Below are 22,175 nucleotides of genomic sequence, written 5' to 3' on the forward strand. Positions count from 1 at the left end.
CCCAGTGTTAACATTTCCCCCAGTCAATTGGAATGGAATTTTCAAGCCTCATACCCCTAACCAACAGAGACCTTCTTGCCAAATTTCAGGAGACACAAGATCACCGAAAGATCACTTACCAAATTGTAAGATAGGGTTTATTTATAAGCACTGACGGACTGAGTAAGGGATCAGTCCTAATAATGCCTACAAAGAAGTAATCCCCATTTCATTCAATGGTGTTTACTCCCAGGAAAGTGCTCTTAGGATTGCACTGTTGGTCACTCACTGTTTAAACAACATGCTGTCAAACAGCTCACAGTAATGGGTTCAGGACTAGAACTTGCATCAGGATGTGTGACAATGTGCATGTGTGAAATGCTATCAACTGCACTGTCTAAAGACGCAGATAGTAATCTGCTGAACCATTTGACAAAAGTTTGGCTTCCTGCTGACGACTGGCGAATCTCCAGTTATTCCATCATCATTAATCTAAAATAGCTTTAGAATGCCGTCATGGAAAGAAATTTCCCACACTGTTTGCAAGAGGAGATACGGTAACTAAGAATATAGTATTTGCTTCACATTAAATAATATACAGCTAAAAAGTAAATATTTTAAGTACGAAAACAGTCATTCTTATGAACTAGTATAATGGCTAGTACAGCACTTCGTTATCTTTTGATGGTGCAGGATTTTAGTTGAAAAGTGGCAAAGAAATGAAAGAAAATGTTATATGGGGCACGTGTAGGTGGCTTGTGTTTCTATTCCCCCTTAACTTTATAGAATTAAAATATAAGCCTGAGGTCACTGAAGATAGCTGATGAAGCTCTATATCCCATTATGAAGTTTTTCCCCCTAAGAAGCAAACACTGTACTTTCTACCAAACTGCCCAGCATGCAGCTGCCAGAGGCTAACATGTTTTCAGCCAACGTGACAAGTTGACAACTGGATGATGAGTATAGGAAGTAGATTCTCCCCCCCTTCATCTGGCAATCATGTCCACCCATTTCATTTTGGCTTTATACTAATTTGTTGACAAGCACAGACTGTATGTGGCCTCAAGATATTTTCAGCCCATTTATTCCTAACCCTTTCTGTTTGGTAAGAGCAAATTGCATGGTACAAGTATAGTAAAAAAACAAAAAAACAAAACAAAAACCCTTTCATTTTCTATAATTGTATTCATCAAAGCAATTCATCAAGGGGGGAGGAATCTACTTGGAGAGGTTATGGTAACATCTTCCTTCCAAGTTTCCTGGAAAATACCAAGTGGGAACAAGTTATCAGCACAGAGTAGGCTTGCCAGCTCTGGGTTGGGAAATACCTGAAGATTTAGGGGGTGGAGTCTGAGGAGGGTGAGGTTTGGGGAGGGGAGGGACTTCAGTGGGGTATAATGCCATGGAGTCCACCTTCCAAAGTGGCCGTTTTCTCCAGGGGAACTGATCTGTGTCCGCTGAAGATGAGTTGTGACAGCAGGAGATCTCCAGCCACCACCAGGACTTTGGCAACCCTACTCACTAGGTAGATAGGGCCCCAATAATTCCAGGAAGGGCTGGTCAGTGTTTAAAATTAAAGTGCTCACCCTGCTCACCGACAGTGAAATCCTAAACAGAGTTACGCCCTTCTAAAATCATTAAAATCAATGGCTTAGAAGGGGGTAACTGCTTAGGATTGCACTTTGGGTCCTGCCAAGCCAGAACACAAGCAAATGTCTATTTAATGCCTCTTTTCTCATACATGGACAATAGCCAATGTTTTGGCAGAGTCCTTCCTAATCATGCACCCCAGCTGTTTGTGTAAGAAAGTGACAGCTGAGGTGCTCCATTGGACAAACAAAACATAGGGGAGGGGCTGTGGCTCAATGGTAGAGGATCTGCTTGGCATGCAGAAGGTCCCAGGTTCAATCCCCGGCATCTCCAGTCAAAGGGACCAGGCAAGTAGGTGATGTGAAAGACCTCTGCCTGAGACACTGGAGAGCTGCTGCTGGTCTGTGTAGACAATACTGACTTCGATAAACCAAGGGTCTGGTTCAGTATAAGGCAGCTTCATGCATCTCCCCACCCTCCAAATAACAATGCTGTTGCTCCCATGGCTTGCTATTACATAGAGCTCTTGCCCCACTATTCAATAAACCTAACTGTAGGAATCTCACACAATAAGTCGTCACCTTTCCCCCACCAGAAACTATTGTTTACCTGCAGCCATCTCTATGCAGTTTTCACTTCTGGAAAAGAAAATAGTGGGTACTTGCTGGTACTAGTTTAGATATGTACACGTAATAGTTATAATTTATTTAGACAAGTAAGGACACTTTAACGGAGTCGTTAATTCCTGGTTGGTAATCTGCAACTATTATTATAGCAAATCCAAAAGAAATTGCTGACAACCTGTCACTTGTTCTTAAATGACATCATATTGTGAGGCTCGGCATTAAAAAGCTATGTTAAATTCACATGGCAATAATGCTATTATAATTAACAGGCAATTATGCACCTGTATATACATACGTATGCCTCTCATAATATGTATGTCAGCAAGTTTAAGTATATATGGCGGCTGAATGCCAATATGCAAGTAACAAGCTCTTTGTTTTTTTATAGGCTCAAACATCCCCCTGCCCCGAGCCTGTTACAAAAGAAAATAGAGTTGCCAACTCCAAGTAGGAAAATTCCTGGAGATTTGGGGGTGGAGTTTGGGGAAGGTAGGGACCTCACCAGGTTACAATGTAGGGTTGCCAAGACTGGGTTGGGAAATACCTGGAGATTTTTTGGGGTGGAGCCTGAAGAGGGCAAGGTTTGGGTAGGGGAGGGACTTCAGTAGGGTATAATGCCATAGAGTCCACCTTCCAAAGCGACCGTTTTCTCCAGGGGAACTGTAATAGTGGGAGATCTCCAGCCACCACCTGGAGGTTGGCAACCCTAGTACAATGCCATAGAGTCCACCCTTCAAAGCAGCCATTTTTTTCCCAGGGGAACTGATCTCTATTGCTTGGAGATCAATTATAATAGTGGGAGATCTCAAGCTCCCACTTGGAGGTTAGCAAGTCTGAAAGGGATGACAATGATTCTTCATGACAGTAGGTGTCTCCTTAATTGGTCTTGATTTTTAGGAAATGCTTTGTCCAAGCACCTATTGCAAGAGGGGACACAGGCTCCTAGTTGAAGGGAAGGAGTGAGTGTGTATGCGTGCAGGGCTGGTGCCAGACTTTTTTGCACTCTAGGCAAGGCTAACTACTTGAGCCCCACCCCCATTGCTAACCAATTTTCAAAAACAGATGTCTTGTAGAAAAAATAAAAGCACAAAACTTGAAACTGCTATTTTTTTTAAAAAAATTACAATAATAAGTAATACAACAATCTCTGATTTTCTTTTTCAAATGCATAACAATTTTAGCATACAAATCACAAATCATTTGAACAACTTTATGAATTGTGGTGTTAAAATTTAAGTCACTTGAATGTTTCAATTTCAGGCACATCAAAATCTCATTTTGCGTGCCTTTTCCTTTGCAAATTTTGTTACCAATTCCTTCAGGTCAAGTGCTGATGCTTGGGCATGTTCAATTGATATAGTTGCCAAACCAACTTGTAACTTTTGCAGCATTGTTGAGTGTGTGTACGTTTTTATAAGTTTGAGCTTTGAGAATCTGTGTTCACCACTTGCCACTGCCACTGGAAGTGTGAGAAGGATCCTTAGAGCAACAGAAGCATTAGGCACAATATCCAGGAATTTTTGTTGCCATATGAAGAGAAGTACTCCTTGTGGTGGCAAAGACTTTGGAAGTCTTCGAGCTATTACTATAAGTTCACAGCACAGATCTTCAGCATCAATATCTTTGTTTCCATTGTGCATCAATGATTTTTCCAAATTCTTGCAGGCCTTAAGTAGATCTTCAGGAGATTTTTTGTTGATACTGGATATCATACAGGAAGCCAAATAGGGAATTATATTGTTGTAGCTGTTGGAATCTCTCTGCAACAGATTGTATGGCTATGTCAAAAACAGCATAATAGAAACCTACTTTAAATTTCTGCTTTGGATCTTTCGGTGTTTCTTCTTGGGCTTCATACTCAAACTGCTGTTTCTTTCTCCTTTTTCTAACTTGTTCAGTCTCAAAGTTTGGTAGCATTTCTAGCTCCTTTGCAATCTTAGTAGCATTTATCAAAACTTGTTGAAATCCCTCATCATACCTGCAGCACGCAAGGTTCTTCTTGGTTACTTGCAATTGGCTTGTAGCTGAATTTAAATCAGCTTCCTTATTTTGTAGTAGCTTGCTTGTAAGATTAATTTCAAAAAGGATGTTGTACCATGTAACAAGGGATATCACAAACTTGAACTTACAGATTGCATCAGCAAGGGCCTTAGCTCCAATTTGGGAAGTAATTCCAGATAAACCTTTTAGGTCCATGTCATCAAAGACCTCTATTAAAGCATCATATATACTACTAAGATGATATCTCAGTGTTTTCAAAGCATCGATTCAACTCTCCCATCTTGTTTGACTCAATGGCTTAACAGTTATGCCTGATACTTGGCTAGTTAGAATTTGCCAATGCTGAGTCAATGCAGATAAATAATTATAGATCTTTTGATCCAAACTGAAGAAACTAGTTGCTTCCAGACAATACCAAGCAGCGTCATTGACTACCAAGTTTAAAGAGTGTGCATTGCAGGGCACGAAAAAGGCACGTGGATTTATGTCCAGGACTTTCTTTTGTATGCCATTTTCTTTGCCTTTCATGTTACTCCCATTATCATAACCTTGACCACACAGATTCGCAAGTGCTAATTCCATTTCCTCAAGCTGTCCAAGAAGAATTTCTGTCATAAAAGCACCTGTAGTCTCCTTTAGTGGAACGAATCCCAAGAAATGTTCTTACATCAACGTAACAGCTTCTGACTCTGTACCACTGTATGGCAGGCCCACACAAATGCTCCCAAAGAAATAGAAGAGTTGGTTTTTATACCCCAATTTTCTCTACCTTTAAGGAGTCTCAAAGCAGCTTACAATTGCCTTCTCTCCCTCTCTCCACCACAGACACCCTGTGAGGTAGGTGAGGCTGAGAGAGTTTGGAGAACTGTGACTAGCCCAAGGTCACCCAGCAGGCTTCATGTGTAGGAGTGAGGAAACAAATCCAGTTCTCCAGATTAGAGTCCGCCGCTCATGTGGAGGAGTGGGGAATCAAACCCGGTTCCCCAGATTAGAATCCACCACTCTTAACCACTACACCATGTTGGTCAGGTAGGTTTTCCTGCTCAGTTAGCACACCTGCTCACAGGAAAGGGACTCACAGTGTCCCTTCTCCCTAGACATCTGGTGTCAAGTGAGGAGTCCAATAACTCTCCCAGAGTCATTTGCAATTAGCACAAGTATAAAGAGCTGAGAGGGCACACAAAGGGGCGGTCCTTCAGTTGATATGCCCTGGCCAGTGAGGGCAATTGAGGGCAAGGGTCCTCCAAATCCTGTTTACATAACTGGAACACTGGGCATACACAGGTCCATGTGTGCAAACAAACATGTATGTATGTATGTATGTATGTATGTATGTATGTATGTATAGATGAACTTGGTAGGAAGAAGAAATTTATTTACATCATTTATACCCCCTTTCTCTTCCAAGCAGTGTAATATCATTCTCTCCTCCTCCATTTTATGCTCACAATAACCCAATGAAGATAATTCACAGTGGGTAGCCGTGTTAGTCTGTTTGCAGTAGTCAAAAAGGGCAAGAGTCCAGTAGCACCTTAAAGACTAACAAAAATATTTTCTGGTAGGGTATGAGCTTTCGTGAGCCACAGCTCACTTCTTCAGATACAGCTAGAATGTGAATCCATCGGTCTTTAAGTAGAGGAACAGTATGTAAATGTGAATAGCAGGCTTGATGGGATTAGGTGTGATATGCAGAAGAGTCTGTGATGTCCAGGGGAGAGATGGGTGTGGAGAAATCAGCATTGGTAATGGGCCATGAATGCAAGGTCTTTATTCAGCCCAGGTAAATGCATTGACTTTAGTTTGAATATCAACTGTAATTCAGCAGTTTCTCTTTCCAATCTCCCTTTAAAATTCCTTTGTAAGAGAACTGCTACTCTTAAATCTGCAACAGAATGTCCTGGAAGGTTGAAATGTTCACCCACTGGTTTTTGAATATTGTGGTTTCTGATGTCAGACTTATGTCCATTTAATCTTTGTCTAAGAGACTGACCTGTTTGTCCAATGTAGATTGTGGAAGGGCATTGCTGGCATGTGATGGCATAAATCACACTAGAAGATGAGCAGGAATATGAACCTGAGATAGTATGGCTGACATTGGTGGGTCCAGAGATGGTGTTCCTAGAATCTATATGAGGGCAAAGTTGGCACCTTGGTTTGTTGCAGGCCTTGGTGCCAGAGTCCATGTTCTTGTTAAGTAGTTTATCATCATGGGTGAGAAGTTGTTTTAGGTTAGCCAGCTGTCTGTAAGCAAGAAAGGGACGCCCCCGCCCCAGTGCTTCAGCGAGGGAAGTGTCACAATCCAGCATTGGTTGTAGGTCCTTAATAATACGGTGGACTGGTTTTAGTTGGGAGCTATAAGTGACAACCAGAGGTGTTCTGTTGTCATTCTCTCTGGGCTTATCTTGTAGTATCTACAACCACAATATTCAAAAACCAGTGGGTGAACATTTCAACCTTTCAGGACATTCTGTTGCAGATTTAAGAGTATCAGTTCTTACAAAGGAATTTTAAAGGGAGATTGGAAAGAGAAACTGCTGAATTACAGTTGATATTCAAACTAAAGTCAATGCATTTACCTGGGCTGAATAAAGACCTTGCATTCATGGCCCATTACCAATGCTGATTTCTCCACACCCATCTCTCCCCTGGACATCACAGACTCTTCTGCATATCACACCTAATCCCATCAAGCCTGCTATTCACATTTACATACTGTTCCTCTACTTAAAGACCGATGGATTCACATTCTAGCTGTATCTGAAGAAGTGAGCTGTGGCTCACGAAAGCTCATACCCTACCAGAAAATATTTTTGTTAGTCTTTAAGGTGCTACTGGACTCTTGCCCTTTTTGACTAATAACCCAATGAGGCAGGTTAGGCTGAGCAGTGAGATTGGCCCTCAGGAACCCAGCAAGATTCCATGGGGATTCAAACCTGGGCCTCCCAGATCCTACTCCAGCACTCAAACCATAATGGTGAATGACTCCTCCTCTATGTTCAAGTACTGAAAGAAATGGGAGAGCACACTGCAGATCAGCGTTTTTCAACAGCGGCCTAATTTTCACAAACTGCAACGGGGAGGTAAACTTGTGTTTGGATTATACCACTTAAAACTGGACGTGGGGCTCCCATGAGCGACTCATCCTCCCTACTAAAGCAATACCTGGTACATGGAAAAACAGATGACAGGGGGAAATGTCCTTGTCTTTTCAAAATGGGGTGTGTGTGTGTGTGTGTGCAGATTTTTTTAAATATGGAAAAGCATTCAGCTATGTCCACACAGTGTGGTAAGCCACACAGTGTGGAAAGCCAGCATGGTGTAGTGGTTAAGAGCAGTGGTTTGGAGCAATGGAATCTAATCTGGAGAACCAGATTTGATTCCCCACTCCTTCACATCAGCAGTGAATGCTAATCTGGTGAGCCGGGTTGGTTTCCCCACTCCTACACATGAAGACTGCTGGGTGACTTTGGGCTAGTCGCACTCTCTAGGCCCCACCTACCTCACAGGGTGTCTGCTGTGGGGAGGGGAAGGGAAGGTGATTGTAAGCTGGTTTGATTCTTACTTAAGTGGTAGAGAAAGTTGTCATATAAAACCAACTATTCTTCTTTTTTCCCTCTCCCTGTAGTCTGAAGCAGCCCAGAACTGGTTTTACCACATCATCTGCTGTTTGCAAAACCTGAGGGGGAAAAAAAAATCATGTCAGCTTTATGGATCTCTGGGTGAAAAATATTCAGCCTCAGTCTGACAACCTGGACAGAAAATTGCCTTTAAGTCAAGCTGCATACTTAAAGAGAGATGATTATGGAAAATACCCTGGTAAAGGCATCACAAGTTATATGGCCAGTGTGAATTGAAGGTGATATAGCTGACTGTGGAAATGATCATGTCACAACTGATTCCATGTTATAAGCATTCTGTTTATTATATAGAATAAGTGGGTGATTTCAGGACTGTTCCACAGCAATTTCTTGTTGAGCATGTGTATTATGTGTTACATCTCTAAATGTAAACACCCGCATTAAAAAAAAAATCTCTCTACTGAACTAGCATTTTGGGGACAGACCTGTCCTAAATCTTGGTTTCTGATATCCTCATTTATTACTTGGAGCACATGAACACATGAAGCTGCCACTGAAATGGCTGTGTGTAGCTTGAAAAACAAAGCTGGGGTATATTTGAGGCAGACCCAATTTTTAATTACTTCTACCATACAGCCTGTGAAAATGGGAATTTAGGTGCTATGCCAATCTACAATTATTAGGATTCCTGTGATAGTGGGTCATTGCCAATGATCATAGCAGCCAGGGAATTCACAGGGGGAGCTAAATTGTAAGGTGACAAGTCAAACCTCGGTGGGGCATCCATTTATCGGAATCGGTGCGTCGGCAAATTTCCAACTGCACAGAGAATCTGCAGTATTTGAACACATGAAGCTGCCTTCTACTGAATCCCCTGGTCCATCGAAGTCAGTATTGTCTACTCAGACCGGCTGCGGCTCTCCAGGGTCTCAGGCTGAGGTCTTTCACATCACCTACTTACCTAGTCCCTTGAACTGGAGATGCTGGGTATTGAACCTGGGACCTTCTGCATGACGAGCAGATGCTTTACCACTGAGCTACAGACCCACCCCAATGGAGGACAATCCTTCATTTTTTTACCAGATCTCTCAAAATATATCAACTTACTCCCAATTACACAAAGCAATAAAGAGGCATTACACTAACTCATAAAACTCATAAGGAAACAGTTTCTCTCTAATCTTCTTATGGAGGACATTACTTCAATGCACTGAATAATTTTTTGGGGGGGAAATCCCACATCTTTTCCTGCTGTTTGAATTGTGGCTCAGAAACGCTGGGAGCCTAGAACTGCAAGGGGAAGACTCAGCTTTTATGCCAACGCTCTACCTTTATACCAGACATTTTGGATTGGGAAATACCTGGAGATTTTGGGGGTGGAGTCTGAGGAGGGTGTGGCTTGGAGAAGGGAGGGACTTCAATGCCATAGAATCCAATTGCCAACGTGCCCATTTTCTCAAGGGGAACTCATTTCTCTCGTCTGAGATAAGTTGTAATGGTGGGCGATCTCTAGCCACTACCTGAAGGTTGGCAACCCTACATATGAAAGCTCTGAGGTTTATACAACTTCAGTGGAAACCTTAAAATGAACTGGAAGTGAATTTTGTAGAGAAATTACTGAATGGCAACTCACTAGAATGAGGACATATTTTTTCCTTAGGTTGTATTTTAACTGGTATTAATGGGTTTAACTTCAAATTTATTTATGGCTTTATGCTAACAGCCTGTAAATTAGCAAGAAAGTCATGAACAAAAGACCTGCAATTGCATTTGATAAAATGTTTATTCTTTTTAGTTCATTATCTCTAATTATAACTTGAAAAAGCCAATCAATTTTTACAGTTTCGTGGAGGTCTGAAAGCAGTAAACTTTCAAGAATCTTACTGTAGCCTCTGGCCAACTGTGAATTTAAAGGTTTAGTTGTTAAATTTATCTTTACATCCCCCCCCCTCAAATTCTCTTTGCATTTATGTGAATAACAGACACCAATCTTTTGGGAGGAGACTGTGGCAGCTGCTGCCAAAGCAACATTTAAAAAAAAAATCTGCACATCCAATCAGAAGCTGGCCAAAAGCTCTACCTGACCCCACCGACTTCCTAAAAACACTTGGTGAGTTCCAGAAAAGTTGCCAGCAAGTGCCATGGCACCACATAAACTGATCATACGTAATTAGGGTTGCCAACCACCAGGTACAAGCTGGAGATCTCCTGCTATTACAACTGATCTCCAACTGATAGAGATCAGTTCACCTGGGAAACATGGCCACTTTGGCAATTGGACTCTATGGCATTGAAGTCCCTCCCCTTCCAAACCCCACCCTCTTCAGGCTTTGCCCCAAAAACCTCCTGCCGTTGATGGAGAGGGACCTGGCAACTCTATACAAAATACACTTGCACACTCTCCCTTCCACCACCTCTGGCATCCCCCCACCCCCAACAACCCTTCCTTGGGCCCAGGAGGTCCTGGCAATCTTCCACAATGCCATGACCTACTCCCCCACCCACCAGTTTTTCAATGAAATCCATGTCAAGACACAGCATTTCTTCCCATCCATCCTCCCAACAGGGCTCTATAATGAATAGATCTGTACAGAGGGATGTGAGTAACAGAGGACAATTGAAGGCAGCATTTCCTGTTCTTTTGAAGAGGCCTCAGCCTCAATACAGCAGACTACACAAATACCTACAACTTCCAGTGTACTAGTCACATATGGCCAAGGTCAGCAAAGCTTTTTCAAAGGGATGCTTAACAACGTACCATCACAACTGATTTCAAATGCATTAGACCTGAAGCATATTAGACACACAGGCTGGGGAAAACATTCTTTTTCATGTAGCCAGTCTTTGCCATTTAATCCTGAGAACAAATGGTTGGAAGGGTGTTTCCAAGAAGAAATCAGTGTATCAACTGGGGAGTCAAAAAGCTGTCGCCTTGGGCCCTATTTCTTTCTGTGCTTTTGATATTTTGGGAGCAGAAGGATTTTTCACCTCAACAAATTTCCATGAAGTCTTATATTTAAAAAAAATCTTCAGTGAAGTACAGCAGGAAGAAGAAGAGTTGGTTTTTATATGCCAGCTTTCTCTACCACTTAAGAAAGAATCAAACTGGCTTACAATCACCTTTCCTTCCCCTCCCCACAACAGACACCCTGTGAGGTAGGTGGGGCTGAGAAAGCTGTGACTAGCCCAAGGTCACCCAGCTGGCTTCGTGTGTAGGAGTGGGGAAACAAATCCAGTTTACCAGATTACTGTCCGCTGCTCATGTGGAGGAGTGGGGAATCAAACCCGGTTCTTCAGATCGGAGCTCCAAACCACCAAACGCTCTTAACCACTACACCACGCTGGCTTTCCAGTGTGGTGTAGTGGTTAAGAAAAAGACCCATCCCCTAACACCCTGGCATCATACCCACACCTTCTCTGGGAACTGCAAGTAGATTAATTTTACTTTAGATACTAGATTTATGTAACCCACCCTGAAAACTTAGAATGTCTTATTTTTGGCTTCTCTAGAAAACTATCAGATATTTTTTGCTTTAGGCAAATTTGGAGACCATCTGGGAATGTATGTACTGCTATGAGAAATTTGGCAAGACTGTCCTAAACTTTTCTGACTTCCCGCACATTTCCTCAGATGTACTGAAGAACCACCTATAAATTTGTTTAGAATTTCCCTTGAGGTGGTGTTTCGGTGGTAACTGCAGTACAGCCTGTGAAAAATACCATGGAGGCAGCAAATCCCGAAAGCACGATTTAAAAATAAAATAAAAATTAGCCACCTTAACTGAAATACACTGCTTGGGTTCAGGGGGAAAGTGACATATTGCAAAAATGCTTGTCCTTAATACAACTTTTAAACAGTTTTTTTAAATGTTTGGTGGTTCATTGCCCACACTCCCAAATCAGGGTTAAGGAGTGTGGGATTAGTCCATGAAGAATAAAGGGGCAAAGAATGTCGTGAATATCAATTTTTTTCTGATTTTTTTTCCAACTAAAGGAAGTAGCGACTGTTACTTTGAGTCATCCCTGGAGGTGCTTACTGCAACATGTTTGCCTGAGGGATATTTGCCAACTTCAAAGTTTTGTAGCAAAGCTTCGATCTGCCTCGTAGCTTTCCTTGAGAACACTGTCAGGTAATGCACAGACAATTCTATCTGAAAGTTTTCAAGGAAGTATAATAGTGCCGCAATTCCTAGGTTCTGTCCTATACATGATTAAGCCCACAGTCACAGACAACAGGAAGGAGGGTAAACCTTCCCTCTTCCAATTCCAGCCACATGACGACTAGAAAAAGTCTGGTTTGTTATGATGAATATAATTACAACTTAGAAATATATGTGGTTGCAAAAGCTTTGGGGTTATATGAAAAGTTTGGTTGCCCTTCACACTGCAGTGGAATCAGTTTAATTCCGTTTCTAGTGATAAGATGGTATATAGAATAATGCTCGATAAGTGCTTTATTAAACATTAGTCTTCTTTTGGTAATTTATTAACTATGGCAATCATAGTAACATATTTGGAAAGTTATTTCTTTCTTTGTTATTTTAGAAACCTTGTAGATAGATTAGAGATAGAGATAGAGATATAAAGTCCCCCTTCCATGCATCAGTTTTGAGGTTGGGACCTGTGGGATGACTCCCAGCTACATATCTGGCTCATTTAAATGCTTCTCATGGAAAAGGCCTTCCATGTGGCTAAAGAAACATATGATAGACCCCAACCTTCCATTTGGCTAAAGAAACATGAGAGACTCCAACCCAGTGAGGAATAAAGCATATTTTTAAAATGTCTGTAGCTCGTTGTCATCAACTTGGAGGGCTCTTCTACATATAGAGAAGCTCATGTGTTGAAACTGTTGCAGACTGTGGTCTTTTATGCATGGCTGTTTCACTCGCCGTCACGACTTCGGGTCTTTGTGATGATTATGTATGCCATTTTTGACCATCAGAGGTCATCTCGTTCTCCCCCTGCCTTTCCCCGTGTTTTGCACACGTTTTGTAATTTGAGATAAAACAAGTCGCAAAATGTGGGGAAAGAAAGGGGGAGGGGGAGGCGACCTCTGATGGTGGGAAATGGTATGCATACTCAACACAAAGACTCGAAGTCATTGGAGGGGTGACCGCAAGGGAAACAGCCATGCATACTTAAAGACCTTCAAATGGCAAGTGTCACTTCAAATGGCAAGTAAGGGAATCATGTCTGACGATTTCAGAGATACAAACATTGCTGCAAGCAGACAATGGGCATAGCAAAAAGAAGGCTAGGTTAGAATCCTGCTCTGTGAAATCTATTTTTCTACATTCATGGGAGGGGGTTCTGTATAGGAGGGGATTCAATTGCACAAACCACACTGTCTACACCAGGAAACCTCCAAGCCAGGGTCCCACTGGGAACTTTCCTGCTAAGCTTGACTTGACTTGGAATTTGGACTTCCCTTTCTGATACTGACTTTGGACCCAGACCTGGAACAGCCCAGTATTGACCCTCGAACCGACATTCGATGAAGCTACCTGCCTCTGGCCCTCAGGTCTGCTGGCATTCAGGGCATCTGGGCAGTTTGCTAGGCAATGCTGCAGCAAGCCAGGTGCCACATGCAACTTGCCCAGGGCCAGGACTCCATCCATGAGGGGGTGGGGCCATTTGGGCCTCGTAGTCTGGCTCCAGATGCTGCTGACCCCCCCACCCCCCAGCATTTGCAGATTTCATAATTTGTGGAGATCCCAGAAACCAAACTCCTGCGGATTGCCAGGGCATACTATATTGCCTTTCCTGAACGAGGCTTTCATCTTTCAGATGTTACTTTTCCATTCCATATCACCAAAGATGGTAGGAGAAGGAAGACCAACAGACAGACAGACTTTCAGTGCTGTGGCTTATTGTTAGAACTTAACACCGATTATAAATCGGTAGGCAACAAATAAAGGAAAATACAGGGAAGAAGAATTCTGTACAGTACATTCTTTTTGTAGCCAAGTTGTGTGCTTTGAGGTTTTATTGTGCATCATGTCTTGAGATTTTTCTTTTCCACAAAATGCTAACAGGAAATATTCTCAAATTCCATATGTGCGTTTCCCCTCCCCCTAAAAAAGAAGACAATATACAATGTATAGAAAAGCACATCTAGCAAACGTTCATTGCTACCAGATACTAAGCACATATTTGGCCACCTCCAGAATGGAGGCAGATTCTGGAACTTGTCCAGTTTCTCTATAATGTTTAAAATTTTAGCTGCTACAGCTTTTCTCTGACATTTAAAAAATTAGTGGTTACAGATGACAGTGGCCTGCAGTTACCACAGCAGGCATCAAGTCACACAGGAGATCAGCTTTCCTTAGCATGCATCAAAATGATGAGAACTTTATTACGGTGCAGATTAGTGGAACTATAACCAAAGAGGAAAACTGAATGCCTGAGAGAGTTACAACAAAGGCGGAAGTATTATTTCGAGAGTGTTTTGAACCAGATTTCCCTATTGCAGTGAAACAGATACTGTGACCACAGCAAATATAAAATTGAAGAAAAGAGGTGGTGCAACTTGAATGGGAAAAATAATAATCAGGAAACAAAATTCCCCCACGACCTCTTTTGCTCAAGTACTTGAGATTTAAAGACAAATGGTGAAATGATTGCTTGAAAAGACACCAAGAAATGTCCGCATAAGTAAAATCAAACAGCCTGCTGGAAATATGTGTCTGCAATCGAGAGAGGCTTGACCAAGAAAATGAGCTTTGATTCTTCAACATGAACTCTTCTTGGTGCCACAAAGTAGAAATCAATAACTTATAATAATACATTTTGAAATACTTGGTGGAGGCTATCAGCAAACCACAGAAAGTGTAATTCAGCATTAGATTTCCAAGGCTTCCCTGTTTTAGGTGAACAGGACATAATTTCCTCAATTCTGAATTTTCAGAAAGGCTTTGTATAACATCTTTCTTAGGATAGTTAGGTGGACAGGTGTTTAATATTGCTGAGGAATATTTTCTGGATTGAACAGCACTGGCGCTGATGGAAAATCCTCCCCATTTGGACCGAAATATGTGTCCATTCTAGGGAAAATAACCACTCTATGACAGCAAGATGTTTTTCAGCTACCCCTTTTCATCCCAGTTCATTTGACTATTATCATCCTATCCCCAACCTCCTCCTACTCACCCAGAGAAGAAGAAGAAGAGTTGGTTTTTTATAAGCCGATTTTCTCTATCTTTTCAGGAGATTCAAACTAGCTTACAATCTCCTTCCCTTCCTCTCCCCACAAGACACCTCTCTTTATACATTGAACCCTGAAATTAGTTTTTGGCAAACATTCTATCTGCATTACAATCATTATCTGATGCTGATAAATTAATTCATTTGTTATCAGATATGGATCCCTATATTTCCCCCCAAAATGGCACTTTATGGCCTGGCAGCCAAGAAAATCAGAGAGAAGCAAATATAAATTGTGGAAAGCTGGACAGAATTGACTGGGGGAATTTAAAGTATTTTTTAAATTATATTGGCTTGTACATTTTAAAATTGCTGTTATATTTTTTTAGATTGTAATCGCCTATGGTCTTATACAATAAACTACTACTACTACTACTACTACTACTACTACAGACACCTTGTGAGGTTGGTGAGGATCTAAGAAAACCATGACTGGCCCAAGGTCACCCAGCTGGCTTCATAAGAACATAAGAAAAGCCCTGCTGGATCAGACCAAGGCCCATCAAGTCCAGCAGTCCATTCACACAGTGGCCAACCACTCCTTCACATGGAGGAGTGGGGAAACCAACCTGGTTCTCCAGATTAGAGTCTGCCACTCATGTGGAGGAGTGGGGAATCAAACCCAGTTCTCCATATTAGAGTTCACTGCTCCTAACCAGTACACCACGTTAGCTCTTACTTGGAGAGAAGATGCCTGAGCCTTTGCACAAGTACTTCAGGGCATTCCCCAGGACTTGGTCCTCAGGGGCTAGCTAAAGTACTTTCACAGCCTCCACGAGGCTTTAGAGAACCACCAGGACTGTACAACTCCCAGCAAACAGAATAGTCTATCTTGGCACTGAGATAGGGAGGCCTGGAAAAAATGGGGTTAGTAAAAGAGTGCAGAAATCAGGTGTCCCTAGTGTGGTGCCTGTGGGCGCCATGATGCCCACTAACACCTTTCCTGGTGCCAACCAAGTCTTTTTAGAAAGTGGTGGGAGTATGCAGGACTTCTGATTGGACACCAGAAATTTGATTGGCTGAGCAGATTAAAATAACATTGATTCTGTTGCAGCAGCCACCACCGTGTTGGTGTTATTACTGTTGGCTTCCTGTGAATGTATAGCTCTGCCTCCTGTGGCTGCCATTTTGTGGGTGGATCCACCTCCTGTGGCTGCCATTTTGTAGTTGTACCCATCACTAGGGTTGCCAACTTCCAGGTACTAGCTGGAGATCTCCTGCTGTTACAACTGATCTCCAGCCGACAGAGATCAGTTCACCTGGAAAAAAATGGCCGCTTTGGCATTTGGATTCTATGGCATTGAAGTCCCTCCCCTCCCCAAACCCCACCCTCCTCAGGCTCCGCCCCCAAAATCTCCAGGTATTTCCCAACACAGAGCTGGCAACCCTACCACCCAATCTATGTCAGAATTCCAAAGGTGCCCACAGGCTCAAAAAGATTGGATACCCCCATTACATAACATGAACCAGGATTACCAAGAGCAAAATAAGTTAAGAAAAGATAACATAATAACGAGAATAATATGAGGTTAGTACCACACATACACAATAGAAATACACACAGTACAATGCCCTTTCAGTCTAAGCGCACAGACACCCTGCAGACTAATGCCTTATATATATCTGACACATACAGTTCCAAAACTATTAATTTATCCCTCAACAATTGCATTCATTTTTTGCTGAACAACAATATTTTTGTGACTAATGGAGCTGTAAATCTAGTGCTATTTTGATGAGATAATTTTATATTTCAAAATGCAAAGAGGAATGTGGCATTTTAAACGGTGTAAAATATTCACAATCAAACAGCAAGTAAGCTGCTGGCATTGATCTCTATCTGGGAGAAAATGCTATCAAAATTAACAGAGAGGACTTGAATAGTACTTTCAGTTTCTTTGTTATCAAAAACACTAAAAATGAATTTCTCTGAAAAACACCCGTCATATTCTGTCACTCACAAAATCACCAAAAGAATCATTTTTTAAAAAAAACATGTTCATTTAGTAAGGTACATTTTCAAAAATCACATTATAACGATCTTCCTAAAAGTGTACAGAAAACCATTTCAATTCATATTGAGGCCTGCAAAAGTCAGAAAGAACAAAAATGAAATGCTGAAGGATTGATAAGTTTCTCATTATTGAACTTGGATGCAGGACATAGAATATACACGCAAAATAATCAACTGTCTGGAAGTTTATTCATTAAACCCCACTTGTTTGCAAACTGCAATAGCCATGTATGGACATAAGAACATTAGAAAAGCCCTGCTGGATCAGACCAAGGCCCAGCAAGTCAAGCAAGTCTGTTCACAGCGGCCAACCAGGTGCCTCTAGGAAGCCCCCAAACAAGACGACTGCAGCAGCATTTATCCTGCCTGTGTTCCAAAGCACCTAATACACTGGCAGCCCATACCTGAGCTGTCGGCGGCTAGGGACGGCGGGGAAGAGGCACCGCGGTGGCACCTACTAATCTGTTTCCCAGGCGCCGACAGCTCAAAAAAGCCCTTTAAAGGCTTTTTACATTTTAAATGGGGCTTTTTGCCCCATAGAGAACAGCGAGGCTGCACCTGATAAAAAGCAGGCACAGCACCGCCATTCTCGCCAGCAGCGTGCTGTGCTGAAAGGGGACACAGCATGCCCACAGCATCCTTTCCCCAGCATGCCCACGGAATGCCCCCGGGGACACTGGAACGCCCCATGGAACGCTGGCATGGGCCTTTATGCCGGTGGGACTCCGGCAGAAGGCCTAGTTGGCATCCTGGGGTGACGCTGCTGGGAGATCAGCATCCGGGCCTCCCTGCCAGTGTTGGGGCCACTTAAAGTGGTGCAAGTAGCCCAGACACCAGTGAGGGGGCCGCCAACGCCGGTGCAGCCCCTTCCTGGCCTCCTAAGGACTTTCATCCTTAGAAGTCAGGATGCGCTGTACATATGCTCCTCTGATCCTGGAGAGAATAGGTATGCATCATGACTAGTATCCATTTTTACTAATAGCCATGAATAGCCCTCTCCTCCATGAAAATGTCCACTCCCTTCTTAAAGCTTTCTCAGTTGGCAGCCATAACTACACCTTGGAGCAGGATGCCCCTGCAATGGTAATGAGATCGAGTCAATCGAACATATATTACTGAATTGTGAATTTTACATGGATATTAGTAATCACCTAATTCTACCTTTGCCAGCCAGGTTTCATGAGTACTCTAGTCCTTTTAGATATGCTAGCACTTCAATGGCAAGTTTTTTGCTTGAAGATAAGAACACCACTGTCTCATACACAGTGGCGAAGTTCTGTTACATTGCCATCAGAATATGGAGATTGTTGGCATGAGAGACAGTTCAATAAATGTTGGGATAATTGTATTACCACAATTGTTATGCTGGTCATTGACTGTATTCAATAAATGATGATCCTGGGGCAGGGAGTTCCACAATTTAACAATGCATTATGTGAAGAAATACTTCCTTTGATCAGTTTTGAATCTGTCACCCTCCAGTTTCAGCAGATGACTCTGTGATCTAGTATTATGAGAGAGGGAGAAGAGCTTCTCCCTGTCCCCTCTCCATACCATGCATAATGTTACAGACCTCTATCATGTCTTTCCTTAACCACCTTCTTTCTAAGCTAAACAGCCCTAAGGTTTTTAACTGCTTCTCATAGGGCAGTTGCTCTAGTTGCAAACTGTGAGGATTTGAGTAGCTATCAAGGAAAGGCAGGGACACTCTACATCTGCCAAAATATGACAGGAGGGTGTAACACCATTTATTGCCTCTGGCTGAGTTCCCCAAATGCTGAGTACCTGAGTTCCCAGGCAAAGATTTTTCATGCAAGCTTCCTTCCTATGGTCTCTAACCTTGGATCTGGATGTGGGGGGTGGGTAGCTTTGATCCCACAAATCTTTCACAGGATCCACTTGTATTAGGGTTGCTAACCTCCAGGTACTAGCTGGAGATCTCCCACTGTTACAACAGATCTCCAGCCGATAGAGATCAATTCCCCTGGATAAAATGGCTGCTTTGGCCATTGGACTCTATGGCATTGAAGTCCCTCCCCTCCCCAAACCCCACCCTCCTCAGGCTCTGCCCCCAAAATCTCCAGGTATTTCCCAACCTGGAGCTGACGACCCTAACTTGTATCCAGCCAGTTTTAGAAATACTATCATGCAAATAGGCAACTGTGAGTTTAGGATCATATGACTGTATAAGCCTGGTTTATACCAAGCCCAGCCATTCGTTCATCCAGCTCTGTATTGTATATTCTGGTTGGAAGCAGCTCCTCCAGGACACATAGGTTGTTTACGCATGGGAATTTTACCTGAGGTTCGTTGCTCACTGGACCCACACTTTCCTGTTGGGAATCTCTGCACCAGCAGTCTCCAAGCTCAAATCAAATCCCTGCCCCCTTAAATGCTGCTTTGTAATTGGCTTACTTTGTAGGGCATCCTGTGAGAGAACCCCCCTGCAAAACCCAATTGCTGCATAAAAAAGCATTTTAAGAACATAAAAACATAAATCAGGGCAATCTGAAAGAGGGGGGGAGAAATCCCAGCCTCGGTTTTAAAAAGCCTTTTTTTCTGCTCAGAAAGAGCTCAGAGGAAGCAGGAAGCATTTGAATCCCCACCCCTTGACATGCTGCTTTGTAACTGGCTGTCTGCTTGCTGTGAGAGAAACCAAGCTTGCGTGTCCCGCAGTTTGCCTTGTGTACAGGGATTTCACCCGGGCTAAGCTCAGGGGAGAGGGAAGAATTGGGTTAACAGAGGAATGGGATGTCCCAGGATTCATGAGGGCTGGCAGCAAGGACATCTCTAATGGATGGAAAACTCATGTGTAACTCCAAAGAACAACCGAGACAAACCAGGGGCAAACATGGGTGAAAGTACCCGTGCATATATGACCATAAAGAGGCTTTCCCAAGTCGTGCTACCCAGAGATGCTTTCGCATGGAGTTGCCAAGGAGTGATCCATGGGCTCTTCTTGGTGCAAAGCATGCATTCCATCATTGGGTTATGGCCCCTGTGAATTGCTCACCAGCAGCCTCAGTGGCTCATTTCTCCTGAATTCATCATACTTAATTCACTGAAGGACACTCTCTCCCAAAAAACAAATAGAAAGATCATGTGCAGTCAGCACAGCGAATATTTCAAGATAAGTTTGGAAAGTTCAGATGTATTTTCAACCTACACGAGAGAAAAACACTAAGCACAAAGAGAGCCACAATCCACTGCACAAACACAAAGCTGCAGCTTGTAGCTAATGTAATAAAACAAACTCAAATTTCCCAAGGACAGTAAAAGCAGCAGGGGAATGCCTATGCATGCCAAGAATTTTTCTCCTGATAGAGGAGAATGGGAAGCCTCTGCACAGGGTGGTTTTTAAGCCATGACTTATGTAGAGAACCAACAGCTACAACCAAGAAATGAACCTCTTGAGATTAAAAAAATCCATAGTGAAAGCATATTATTTATAGAAAAAGAGGAACAACATTCACATTAAAATGCTGCAAAGAATTCAAATACCCTCAAAGCCTTGGAATAAAATTTGCAAGAGTTTATTTTATTTAATTTATTTATTTTTTTCTTCCCAACGAGGACACAAAATAGTTTACATTGTTCTCCTCTCCTCCATTTGAGCCTCACCACAACCCTGTGAGGTAGTTTAGGCTGAGCAAGTGTGACTGGCCCAAGGTCACCCAGCAAGCTTCCATGGCATGAGTGGGGAATCGAACCTGGGTCTCTTGCATACTAGCCCAAGGTCATTTATGCATGGTCGCTTTAACCTCCTTTATTCCCCGCTTCAGCCAGGATCAAAGTAACCCAGGTTGGGGGAAAGTGTATGTATTGGCTAGAATGATCAGGGACGAAACTGTGGGCTAATGGAGGCTTGAATACAGAAAAGCAGTCTCCAAGTTCAAATCAAGTCCCACCCCTTTAAATGCTTACCTCGTGTGAGATTTCCCTCCCCCCAAACCCAACTGCCGCATTAAAAAAGCATTTTAAAAACAAAAAACAGAGCAATCTGAAAGAAGGGGGGGGAGAGAAATCCAAGCCTCATTTAAAAAAAAGCCTTTCTTTTGCTCAGAAAGAGCTCCGAGGAAGCAGGAAGCACTTGAATCCCTGCCTCTTTACACACTGCTTCGTGATTGGCTGTGAGAGAAGCCACTCTTCTGTGCTTCCCCTGTTTGGCTATCTGGATGCTGCCTTGAAGAGGGGATTGGAAAAGGGTGGGGCAAAGCTCAACCCGAGAAAGTTGTACGCTCGCTCAGTGATTCTGGAATGAGCCAGGATCCACAGTTTAATTTGGGCAAGAAGAAGAATGGGAAAAGCCGAGTTCATTTTGCGTTGAAGCAGCATTGAGCCTCCAAGGAATGAGGTAACGTGCATACCCAAAAATTTGATCCTGGATGAAACAGGGAATAAAGGAGGGTTAAGCGACCATGCATAAAACACCCAACGCTCTTAACCACTACATCACACTGCCTCTCTCAAATGCAGAACTAGAATGTAATGTCCAAAGTCCCCCAGAGTTCAGAGCAGATTTGGGGAAGGTACATCTTGTACCTTATGTTATGCCTATTGTTTCTTCTCTGGACCTATACAATGTGCTGACTTGAATGTTGAAGAATCTAGTTAACACATGTTGTTCAGTCCACCAACAGAATATGCTCATCTACTTTGCATTTTAAAAGACATATGCTTACCTGTTTTAGGGTCAACAGAGAAATATGGCTGTCCCTGAAGAATACTGTACACTACCCGGGCACTATTTCCATATGTGGGATCATCTGCATCTGTAGCTGTCACCTGAAGGACTGAGGTACCTGTAATGACAACGAAAAAAGAGATGTAGTCAACATACATGTGCATGGTTTAACTAATGCAATAAGTTTAAAAAAAAAAACCTCTCAAGACAACTAGATCCCAGAGTTGAACAAATGTAACTCATTTTATTCTATATGTCTTCATAGGTTTTGCTGCATCAGATGTTCTGTTATGAGTCCTGAGGATCCACTGTGAATTTCTGCATACAGTGTATACATGCACACTTTGGCATGTGTTTTGTATGTGTTTCTACATACTCACTATTTAGAGTGATTGACTTATATTTCAACAGTCCCCCCCAATGATAACTTGTATCCAGTTTCATAATTCCACTAACATCTGGGAAACACCTGCAATTTCATTTCATGATATGAACAA

General features: G+C 42.6%; 1 protein-coding gene across 1 annotated transcript in view; it reads right to left on the reverse strand.

Annotated features, from left to right (window-relative positions):
- Positions 1-22,175, reverse strand: part of CDH18 (cadherin 18) — a 222,992-nt gene that overhangs the window by 112,738 nt on the left and 88,079 nt on the right. The window contains exon 3 of the mRNA XM_056854114.1: positions 21,677-21,796. Coding sequence (XP_056710092.1) covers positions 21,677-21,796 — 120 coding nt within the window. The remainder of the gene's footprint in view (positions 1-21,676; positions 21,797-22,175) is intronic.

This window comes from Euleptes europaea, chromosome 8 (genome assembly GCF_029931775.1).
Source record: "Euleptes europaea isolate rEulEur1 chromosome 8, rEulEur1.hap1, whole genome shotgun sequence".
Taxonomy (NCBI): Eukaryota; Metazoa; Chordata; class Lepidosauria; order Squamata; family Sphaerodactylidae; genus Euleptes; species Euleptes europaea.